This window comes from Chrysochloris asiatica, unplaced genomic scaffold, assembly GCF_000296735.1.
Source record: "Chrysochloris asiatica unplaced genomic scaffold, ChrAsi1.0 scaffold00311, whole genome shotgun sequence".
NCBI classification, from domain to species: domain Eukaryota; kingdom Metazoa; phylum Chordata; class Mammalia; order Afrosoricida; family Chrysochloridae; genus Chrysochloris; species Chrysochloris asiatica.
This window is the reverse complement of record NW_006408829.1, coordinates 1,605,688-1,618,146: the sequence shown is the minus strand read 5'-3', so window position 1 is coordinate 1,618,146 and position 12,459 is coordinate 1,605,688. Positions and strand designations below refer to the sequence as shown.

The following is a 12,459-nucleotide window of genomic DNA, read 5'->3' as shown; positions in this document are numbered from 1 at the left end:
CTTGTTTGTTCTCCTCAATACATCTTGGTTGCATATTTTATCAATTTCAGATTGAAGAAGTTGGTAGAATTCTTCTGTTTCACCTTCACTGGCTTTAGTGGTTGGTGTGTAAATTTGAATAATAGTGGTATTAAATGGTCTTTCCTGGAGGTACATGGATATTATCCTATCACAGACAGCATTGTACCTCATGATTGATCTTGAAAATGTTCTTTTTGACAATGAACATAACATCATTCCTCTTCAATTTGTCATTCCTAGCATAGTAAATTGTGTGGTTGTCAGATTCAAAATGGCCCAGTCCATTTTAGCTCACTAATGCCCAAGATATCAATGTTTATGCATTTAATTTCATTTTTTGACAATTTCTAATTTTCCTAGATTAGTACTTCATATATTCCATGTTCTGATTATTAATGGACATTTACAGCTGTTGCTCTTCATTTTCAGTTGTGCCCCATCAGCAAATGAAGGTCCTAAGGGCTTTACTTCTGAGAGCTTTACCCCATTTGCGTTATCACGATCAACTCTACTTTGAGAAGGCAGCTCTTCCCCAGTCTCATTTTGAGTGCCTTCCAACCTGAGGAGCTCATTTTCTGGTACCATATCTGACAGCGTTTCTCTGCTATTCATTAGGTTTTCAGTGACTAAAGATTCAGAAGTAGTTCATTTCTCCTTCTTACTAGTCTGTCTTTGTCTGGAATCTCATCTGAAATCTGTTCATCTTGGGTGCCCTGCTGGTATTTCAAATACCCTTTGCATAACTCCCAGAATCATAGCAACTCACAAGTCACCACAGAATGACAAACTGACAGATGAGTTGAGGGGAGTAACAGGAAGACAATTTATTTTTCTCTGCCCAAGGGTTCTCTAATTACATAATATGTAAGAGGGCAACATCTTAATAAATCAAAAAATAGTTATGATTTGAGATTTTATGATGATAAACAAACTTTAAAGAACATAATTTGCATGCAAAATATTCTAATATTTCTCTTTCACAATGACAAATCTTTAGAAATTAAGAGCAGGTGCTCTTCAAGGAATTAGAAATTGAGTCAATTTATTCTTACTATCCTGAGACTATTATACTTTCAACTTGTTAGATAATTCTTTTGCTTGTATTGTGAATTGAGTGATAGTTTACATGGGAGAGCATTGGCATTACACCATTGTTTCATTGCAATGATTACAATCTCCTCCATTCATCCTCATTCAAAGTATTTGCTTCCATTCCCTTTTTTTGGGGGGTGGGGAGGTGGTTGTACACAGAAACACTCAGAATATATAATAATTTAAACAACCAAAGAGCACATTCTATAAGCTTGCCTTCTGGCTGCCAGTACCCACTCCCTCTCTTTCCATGAGTCTGGAATCCTCAGTCCTCTGCTGCTCCCTCTCTTCATGTCCTCATTTCTGCCTCCATCTTTGGTGTCACTGCCTCTCTGGATCTCTGGACACATTTTTCCCATGAATGCCTGTCAGTTTATCCTACTGTGGTGATTTGCATATTGCTCTGATGCTGGAAACTATGACACCAGTATTTTAAATATCTGTAGGGCCATGCATGGTTTCACAGGAGCTTCCAGACTAAGAATAAAAATCAGAGGAAGAGGCTGAATGCTCTTGCATTCTCTAAAAACCTTGTCAGATATGGTGTCTGAAGATGAAAACATTATAATAGTAGCAGAACATTGTTAGATGTAGGGGCCGAGAATGAGCTCTTCAGGTTGTAAGGCACTCAAAATATAATTGGGACTGAGCTTTCTTCTAAAGTAGACTTGACAATAATAACATGAATGGTGCAAAGTTTTGGGGACCTGCATTTTCTGATAGGGCCCTACTCGAAATGAGGAGGAACATCTGCAAACATCTTTTAATAATTGGAGCATGGAATGTACAAAGTATTAATCTAGAAAAGCTGGATGTTGTAAAAAATGAAATGGAATGCATAAAGATCGATATCCTAGATATTAGTGAGCTGAAATGGACTGGTATTGGCCATTTTGAATATGATAGTCATATGGCTTACTCTGCCAGGAACAACAAATGGACAAGAAGTGGCATAGTATTCATCATCAAACAGAGTACTTCAAGATCTTTCTTGAAGTATAGTGCTGTTTGGGATAGGATAATATCCAAACACCTATAAGGAAGACCAGCTAATACCACTATTATTCAAATTTATGCACCAACCACTAAAGCAAATGATGATGAAATTGATGAATTCTGTCAATTTCAGGAGGGGCCAGTCACTGGAGAAAGATATTATGTTTGGTAAAGTGGAGGGTCAGAGAAAAAGAGAAAGATTCCCCCATGAGATGGATTGGCTAAGTGACAGCATCAATGGACTCAAGCGTGACCACAGTAGTAAGGTTGGCCCAGGATCGGGCAGTGTTTCATTCTGCTGTGCATAGGGTCGCTATGAGTCGGTACTGACTCAATGGCACCTAACAACAACAACAACAACATCAATTTCTTTAGTCTAAATTCGATCAAGCTTGCAATCCACATGCATTGATTGTTACTGGTGATTGAGATGTGAAGATTGGAAACGAAGAGTATGGATCAGTAGTTAGAAACATGGCCTTGGTGATACAAATGATGCTGGAGATTGCATGATCAAATTCTGCAATTCCTTTTAATACCTTTTAAAACAGCATAAATGATGACTGAACACATGGACCACTCCAGATGGAATACACAGGAATAAAATTGACTACTTCTTGGGAATAGACAGTGGAGAAACTCAATATCATCAGGCAAAACAAGACCAGGCGCAAACTGTGGAACAGACCATCAATTGCTCGTATGAAAGTTAAGGCTAAAGCTGAAGAAAACTGAGTCAAAAATATGACCTTGGAAATATCCCACCTGAATTTAGAGACCATCCTACATGCAGATTTCTTGCAGCACACACTAATGACTGAAGATCAGAAGAATTGGGAGATGACATCACAAACATCAAGCATGAAGAAAGGAACAGGTAATTAAGAAGAAAGAAAAGGTCAAATTGGACGTCAGAAGAGACTCTGAAATTTGCTCTTGAGTGTAGAGAAGCTAAAGTGAACTGAAATAAGAAAGATGGAAACAGAAGAGCTGGACAGAAAATTTCAAAGAACAGTTTGAGAAGACTAAGTCAAGTTTTATAATGAAATGTGCAAAGACCTAGATTTAGAATATCAAAAGGGAGTTCACACTCAACATTTCTCAAGCTAAAAGAACCGAATAGAAAATTCAAAATTAAAGCCTCACTTGCAGTTTTGAAGGATTCCATGGGCAAAATATTGAATGATACAGACAGCATCAAAAGAAGATGGAAGGAATACACAGTAATGGTACCAAAAAGAAATGGCTGATAGTCAACTATTTCAAGAGATATCATGAACAAAAACTGAGGGTGCTAAAGGAAGAAGTCCAAATGAATCTCCAGAAATTGATGGGATACAAATTAAAATCTTTCAACAAACAGATGTAACACTGGAGGCACTCATCTATGCCAAGAAACTTGGAAGACAGCTACTTGGCTAACTGATCAGAAGAGCTCCATATTTGTGTCCATTCCAAAGAGAGGTAACCGAACTGAATGTGGAAGCCATCAAACAGTATTATTAATATCAAATGCAAATAAAACTTTGCTGAAGATAATTTTAAAATATTTGCAACAATGCCTCAACAGGAAACTCCTAGACAGTCAAGATGGTTTTACAAGAGGATGTAGAATTAAGGATATCATTTCTGATATCAGTTAGATCTTATATGGAAGCAGATGATACCAAAAAAGATGCTTACTTGTGCTTTATTGAATATGCAAAGACTTTTGACTGTTTGGATTATGACGTACTATGACTAACATTGCAGAAGATGGGTATGCCAGAACACTTAATTGTGCTCATGAGGAAACTATACATAGACCAAGAGACAGTAGTTTAAACAGAACAGGAGGATACTTAATGATTTAAATTCAGGAAAAGTGTGTGGCAGGGTTGTATACTTTCACCATACTTAATCAATCTGTGTGCAGAGCAAATACTCTGCGAAACTTGATTTTATGAAGAACATGGCATCAGGATTGGAGGAAACTCATGAATAACTTTCCATATGCAAATGATACAATTTTGCTGGCTGGAAGTGAAGAGAACTTGAAATCCTTACTGATGAAGGTCAAAGACTACAAGCCTTAATGGTAAAAAGAAAACAAAGATCCTCACAACTTGACCAATAAACAACATCATGATAAATAGAAAAAAAAGATTGAAGTTGTCAAAGATTTTGTTTTGCCTGGATCCACAATCAACACTCATGGAAGCAGTAATTAAGAAATCAAAAGATGCATTTCATTAGGCAAATCTGCTGTGGAATACTTCTTTAAAATGTTCAAGAGCAAAAATATCAGTTTGAGAACTAAGGTTTACCTAACCCAAGCCGTGGTATTTTCTGTTGATTCATATGCATGTGAAAGTTGAGCAATGAATAAGGAAGACTGTAGAAGAATTGATGCATTTGAATTATGGTGTTGGAGAAGAATATTTAAGGTACCATTGACTGCCGGAGGAACAAACAAATCTGTCTTTCAAGAAGTGCAGTCATGACACTTCTTAGAAGCTAGGATGGTGAGACATCACCTCTCATACTTCAGACATAGTATCAGGAAAGACCAGTCCTTGGAGAAGGAGGAGATTATGTTTAGGAAAATGGAAGGTTAGTGAAAAATAGGGAGATCTCCAAATAAAAGCATTGACACAATGGCTGCAGCAATGGGCTTAAACGTAACAATTATAAGGATGGTATAGGACCAGGCGGATTTTTATTCTGTTGTACATAAGGTCACAATGAGTTGGAACCAACTCGACAAGACTGCAACATCAATAAAAGATGCATTTTTTAAAGAGTTATTTTGTAGCATAAACAATTAAGTACTCCCGGATTAATAATAAGGCTGCTGGTTTGAGCCTAGCCAGAGATGCCTTGGAATGTGGTCTGTGAAACATACGGGATCAACTTATATCCAAATCAGCTTGACAGCAACTAAAAAAAACAACACAATTTTCAGACTGTTCAAGATCACTATACATTTATATTGATTTTGGCGAAATTTGTGCTTGTTTATTAGTGATTTTTTTGCATTTCTCTTTTCCGTTCATGCTCTGGGTCTGCAAGCGTAAAATTCGTATCCCAAGTGAATTATTTTCTGCTAAAGAGAAGCATAATTACAAGTGATAAGGCAAAACCTCTTTACTTTCCCAGTTTATGTGCAGTGTAAAACAAGCTTAGTTACAATAAGCATAAAAGAAAAGGAGCAGGTGTGGAACACCTATTTTAAAGACAAAAGAAGTTTCATTTCATTTATGTTTCTGCTTAATCTAACATCTTCTTTTCCTTTCACCCCAATAGGAATACTATGACAAAGGCGATTACATCATTAGAGAGGGGGAAGAAGGAAGTACCTTTTACATTTTAGCAAAAGGAAAGGTAAATATTAATTAAAACTTACATAAAGTAAAATTTAAAAGTGTTTTCAGTTTGCCACAAACACAACAATGATCTATGGTAACATAAAAAGTCCTCTACATTGAAATGGTAAAGGAGCTTCTACCAGAAGAGATCCTTGGGGTTTGGACTGTCAGGCTTGGGGCCACAGAGACTTAAGATGGGTTGCAGCTGAGACAGTAACTTCTTAGCAACCTTTAGGTTAAGTCATTTGAGTTTCTTTGAATCAGCTTCGTTTTATGTAAATTGCTTATCCCCTCTAGGTACACATGCATGATTTTCAATCAGCTCAAGGGTCCAGGATCAGATCTGTAACATATTCATACCTAACAGATATTACAATCAGAGGGTAATATAGTTCTGCCTATTAAATGAAACGAAAAGCATTTGTGAAATATTGAAAGAAAGAGCAAAATCTTGAGCATCTGTGTCTATGAACTGAGTTTTAATATACATTCTTTTTCCTATGGAAGAATTTATTATCAGACACTGCCCTTTGTAAAAGGTTTGTGGTTAAACTTTGAACTAGGTCCCCAGTGAAGGAAAATTTTAGCAGAATAGTGTCATACTTCCTAAACTCTTCAGTGCTCAGAATCACTTTTCTCTTCACTCCAGACCCCATAATTTAAAAGAATTCTAACTAATAAACAAATTGTATTTGTTATGATTATTCTTTATTTTAATTCATTGTGACAAGCATAAATGCCAATCAGAATTTCTTAAGCTCATTAAGCAACCCTGGTTATTATGTTGGACAGGAATATTTCTAGACCACCAAAAAACAAATACTGAGTTTTTGTTTGTCTCTGCCATGAGGTTCTTAAATCTCCCTGGGCCATGAGCCAGTTTGAGACAATAATGAAAATTGTGGACTCCCACCATATTCATGTTTTGTGTTCAGTTTGAAGAAGTATATACGCTTCAGTGAATCATTCTGGACATCTGAGGACTCTTGATATTCATCTGTATTGTTATTGTTGTTGTTAAGTGCCTTTGAGTGGGTTCTAACTCTTAGTGACCCTATATAGGGTTTCTAAGGAGTGACTGGTGGGTTTGAACCACCTACCTTGCATTTCAAATGATCTTTCAGTCCAATGCTTATCCTACAGCATCATCTCAGGACTCAGCCTTATTCTTGATTAATTTGTCATCACTATTAGACTTTTTGAAATAATCAAAGTTCCCACAGGACAACTATTGTTTGCTTTGAAGATCCCTAGAAAGGAATTACCAAATTCACATGTAATTTTTTTCTTTGGAAGGTGATATTTGAATGGAGAATCTTTCTTTTCAGAGGGTTTAGTCATTTGATGTTAAATGTCAGGGTTTACCATCAGAAAGTGAGCCAAATGTAGTTAGATTGTCCTAACTACATTAGAATTAAAGTCAAAACTCAGATATCGCCTTGTCCTTGTCCTTACTCACATCTCTATAGATGGTAAGAGTTGATTGAATAGGTATATGTTTAACTTCTCTTTTTTGTTTTTTGTTTTGTTTAACATTGATTAGGTACAAGTCACACAGAGTACAGAAGGCCACGATCAGCCACAACTAATAAAAATATTACAGAAGGGAGACTATTTTGGAGAAAAAGCTCTTATCAGGTGAATCCTTGGATTTATAGCCATATTTAAATAATAATTTTATTGTTTGCATGTGAGACTGTACCTATAGAGTTATCAAACTGAGCCATTTGGTAGCGTAGTGGTTACGAATCGGGCTGTGAACCTTAAGGCCAGCAGTTCGAAACTACCAGCCGCTCTGCGGGAGAAAGATGAGGCATTCTGCTCCTGTAAAGATTTACAGCCTCGGAAACCCTGTACAGGGTCGCTATGGGTCGGAACCGAATCCACGGCACTTAACAGCAGCAGCAATATCCAGTAGTTTAAATAATTATAATGTTTTTCTTAAATACAGGAAATAAGTATTCAAATTTTACACAGGAACGTTGAATTGGAATATGTTAAGTTTGCTAGTGAAAATAAAATTGGTGGTATAACTTTTAGCTTGAAAAGAGTCAGAAGAAGAGATTAACAATGCGATAGTTATATTTTCACTTAAGAATTTATTTTCTTTTTTTTAGTTTCCATGATTTAAAACATTGTCCTATTTAAAACCTTCTTCTTTCTTTTTCATCAAATAATATATTTATTTTGAATGTTTTTAAATCATTATACCAAAAGCAATATTTTCTTAAGTGTTTTTACCAGCTCATTTTTAAAGTTTTACAAACAACTCAAAATAGTGCATTTCAGATTTCTACCTGAACCTGGGTTTTTGGGTTTTTTTTCAGTCCAGTATATAGAAGAAATATTTTTAAAGGGTAATAAAATGGCCAAGGAATATTTTGCAATTCCTAGAACTCAGAAAACAACTCCAAACTAAAAAACTTAAATCTCAAGAAATTCATTTTTCTAAATATAAATAACTAAAAAAATAAAGTTAAAATTTTGAGGCAACACATGTTTTAATTTTTTTGGGGGGATTGTGTATGATTTTAAGCAAAAGTAATATTTATTAAGAAATCACTTAAAATATGTTGTAAATCAATTAATTTTTTTATTTGTGCTTATTAAAAATAAAATAATATTCTTGTTGCATATTTATAGTCTTGCCTTTTATCTGCTGATTTGTATGTCAATTTACATATGTACAGAACAAAGAAAAATATTCATAACTTTTCTGGAGATAAATTTGATTATTTAAAATCACAAAGTTCGTATTTTAAAAATACAAAACAACAAAAACCCTAAAATTTGATTAAGTTATAACAATATATAAACCATTTAAAATGGAATTTAAAGACAAGTTGAATGTTTCTTCCCACTACCTAACTGGTGATGAACTTGTTTCAATAATAAATAAATTGTCCTTTTTGTTTACTTCTTTGTTTGTTACAGAATATGAATACATTCATGTAGTGTAATCAGGTAATATCATTATTCCAAACTTCAATACTTCAGTGTATTCTTTTTCAGAGTTTACAGATTCTTTTTCTCATACCTCCAAGCAAAAATACTAAGGTTTGAACATATACACTAACTTTATAAAGGCACTATAGAAGTTAAATAGCTCTTGAAAAGGAAATGCAGTATCTGGTTTTACTAGATATGAAATAATTCTTACAGTATGTAGCAGCTAGCCAATTATAATGTTTTCCCATAAGAAACATGGGAATTTTTGTTTAATAGAGACATTCAATTCCCCCAAGGCATTTAAAAGCATAAAGTTAAAAATCAATGAGAAGGAAAGTTGGATAAAGATATTTTTGTGTATTTTTATGCTATCACTTCTTAGAGCCATTGACTATGTCTCAGTATTTCTTATATTCTGTATATCTCAAAGACTTGACACTAAGTAACCCAGTGAATTCCTTCAAAATTTTGTGTGAGCTCATGAAGTTATTATGAAAGGAACATAAGGGTATTTATAAAGACTTTTAAGAATGTAAGGGTATTTTATATGTTGAAGAGCAGAGATGTCAGCTTGAGGACTAAGGTGCGTCTGACCCAGGCCATGGTATTTTCAATAATCTTGTATGGATGTGAAAGCTGGACAGTGAATAAGGAAGATCATAGAAGAATTGATGCCTTTGAGTTGTGGTGTTGAAGGAGAATACTAAAAGTGCCATGGACTGCCAAAAGAACCAATAGATCTGTTTTGGAAGAAGTGCAGCCAGAGTGTTCCTTGGAGGCTAGGATGGCTAAGTTTAGTCTCTCATACTTTGGACATATTTTCAGGAGGAAACAGTCTCTGGAGAAGGATGTCGTGCTGGGTAAGGTGGAGGGTCAGAGAAAAAGAGGAAGACCCCCAACGAGATGGATCAGCCAGGTGACATCATTGATGTACTCAAGTGTGGCAGCAGTAGTGAGGTTGGCCCAAGATCGGACATTGTTTCATTCTGCTGTGCATGGGATCGCTATGAGTCAGTTTCAACTCGATGGCACCTGACAACAACAACAACAACAACAAGGGTATTTTATAGGACTTCAGGTGTGGCACTGTAGGATAAGCACAGAACTGCAAGGATGATTTGAACCTTAAGGTCGGTGGCTCAAATTCAACAGTCACTCCTTGGAAACCTTATACTGTGTTACTGTGAGGCCGAACCGACTCGACAGCACTTAACAACAATAACAACAGCAGTACTTAGAGTGTTCACCTAGAATATTCCCAGTCAGCATCATGACGCTGATAAGTGAAAGGGATACTATGCTTTCTTCTTCTTTCCTGAACTCACAGATCAAAGAGTTGGCCTGCAATTAAATAATATATTTATATATTCATATCTGTATACACATGAACTTCTGGTATGGCACTGTAGGATCAACATTGGACAGCAAACCACAAGATCAGCAGTTCAAACCCACCAACTGCTCCTCAGAAACCCTAGATAGTGTCACTATGAGTAAGAATCTATTAGACGGCACTTCACAACAACAACAATATACATATACAAAATTTGAGTACAGCTTACCAAATCAGAAAACTCATGAAACATGAATGTTTTCACCCATTTTATCCAAGAAAGATCCTGTAAACTTGGAAGAACTGTGAGTTATGCCAGGTGGTCTCTGAAGTCCTCTGTGAAGAGGACTCTATCATACCACTAAGTGAAGATGAAAAACTGTTCTTGGTGTGACACCATTTTTTTTAAGGTTTCTTAGAGTAGTTCTTACCTCTGTGTGTTATGCTTGATATTCCCAGGACCATAGAGGTATATCTTTTTTAGTATCTTCAATTTTTTGCATCGACTTGACAGCACCTAACAGCTACAATAATAGTTGTTATGTGTAGTTGAATTGGTTCCAACTCATAATGACCCAATATAGGATTTCTGATGAGCAACTGGTGAGCTTGAACTGCTGACCTTGTCATTCAAACCACCTTTACAGTCCAGCACATTAACCCGCAGCACCACTCCAATAGCAGGAGTAAACTAATATAAAAAAGGTCTCTAAGGAACAACTTTTACCCAATGCTTGATCCATTAATATTTACTTGGTTATTAAACTTATCATCATTCGTTCATATACAATGATTCATCATCTTTAGAATATCGTCAATTATTTGTTGTTGTTAGATGCCCTCTACTCAGTTCTAGTAGGTACAACAAAATAAGCATTGCCCGGTCCTGCATCATCCTCACAATATTTTTTTTAAACTTGAGTCCAATGTTCATGCAACTGTGTCAATCCATCTCAGGAGGAAGCTTTCTCTTTTTTACTGAGCCTTCAATTTACCCAGCATGATATTCTTCTCTAGGAACTGGTCCCACCTGATAATATGTCCAAAGTGTAAGAAACAAGTCTCCTCATCCTGGTTTCTAAGAAGCATTCTTATTGTACTTCTTCCAACACAGATTTGTTTCTTCTTCTAACAGTCCCTGGCACTTTTAATGTTCCTCTCCAACACCATAACTCAAATACATCAATTCTTCTGTGGTCTTCCTTATTCACTGTCCAAATTTTATTTTCATATGAAGCTATTGACTTCGGTGAGGCACACTTTAGTCCTCAAACTGATATTTTTGCTCTTGAGCACTTAAAGAGGTCTTGTGCAGTAGATTTGCCTAATGCAGTATGTCTTTTGATTTCTTAACTGCTGCTTCCATGTTTGTTGATAGTTGATCCAAGAAGAATGAAGTCTTTGACAAGTTCAATATTTTCTTCCTTTGTCATGATATTATTTTATTGGATCAGTGGTGAGGGTTTTATTTTCTTTACATTTCATTGCAACCCATGCTGAAGGTTGTGGTATGTGATTTTCATCACTAGTATTTTAAGTCCTCTTCACTTACAGCAAACTCGTTTGTATCATCTATTATCACAGGTTGTTAATGTGTCTTCCGCCAATCCTAATGCTATGTTCTTCTTCACATAATCTAGCTTCTCAGTTATGGTGAAAGTAGAGCCCTGGCACACACCTTTCCTAATTTTAAACCATTCAGGGTCCCCTTCTGTGTTTGAATGACTGCCTCCTGGTCTTTGTACAGGTTCCTTCTGAGCACAATTAAGTGTTTCAGAATACTCATTCTCCAAAATGTCTTCCATAGCTTGTCATGGTCCACACAGTTGAAAGAAATGTTTGCCTGTGTTCATAGTCAATGAAGCACAGGTGAACATTTTTCTGGTATTCTCTAATATCAGCAATGATGTCCCTTCTTTCATGTCCTCATCTAAGCCCAGCTGGAACCTCTGGAAGTTCCCTGTAACTGTTGTAGAAGTTTTTAAAAATATCTTTAGCAAAAATTTTACTTACATGTAATATTAATGATATTGTCTGATGATTTCCACATTCTTATAGGTCACCTCTCTTTGGAATGGGCACAACTATGGATAGTTTCCATTTAACTGGCCAAGGAGCTGTCTTCCAAATTTTTTGCCATAGATAAGCGAGTGCTTTCAGTGCTACATCAATTCCCTGAATCTTGTTCTTTGTCAGTGCCTTCAGGGTACCTTGGACTTCTTCCTTCAGTACCAATGGCTCTTGATCAAAGGTTATCTCTTGAAATGGTGGAACAGCATATTCATTTCCTTTTTTGGTATAATGACTCTATGTATTCCTTCCAGTCTTTTTATATCATTCAGTATTTTGCCCATAGCATCCTTCAGTATTCCAAGTTGAGGCTTGAATTTTTCTTCAGTTCTTTCAGCTTGAGAAATGCTGAACATATTTTTCGATATCCCTCTTCTAACTCCAGGCCTTTGTGTATTTCATTAAAATACTTGACTTTGTCTTCCAAAACTGCACTTTGAAATTTTCTGTTCAGTTCTTTTACTTCCTCATTTCTTTCATTTGCTTTAGCATTTCTATGCTGGAAAGCAAGTTTCAGAGTCTCTTCTGAGATCCATTTTGGTTTTTTCCTTCTTTCTTGTCTTCTTAATGATCTTTTACTTTTTTCTTGTGTGATGTTCTTGATGTTATCCCACAGGTCTTCTAATTGTTGGTCGTTAGTGTCCAGTGCAT

General features: G+C 35.8%; 1 protein-coding gene across 2 annotated transcripts in view; it reads left to right on the top strand.

Annotated features, from left to right (window-relative positions):
• The window catches only part of PRKG2 (protein kinase, cGMP-dependent, type II), a 188,493-nt gene that overhangs the window by 83,401 nt on the left and 92,633 nt on the right, over positions 1-12,459 (top strand). For both annotated transcript variants that reach the window (XM_006875069.1, XM_006875068.1), the window contains exons 7-8: positions 5,395-5,472; positions 7,000-7,094. In XM_006875069.1, the coding sequence (XP_006875131.1) occupies positions 5,395-5,472; positions 7,000-7,094 (173 nt within the window). The remainder of the gene's footprint in view (positions 1-5,394; positions 5,473-6,999; positions 7,095-12,459) is intronic.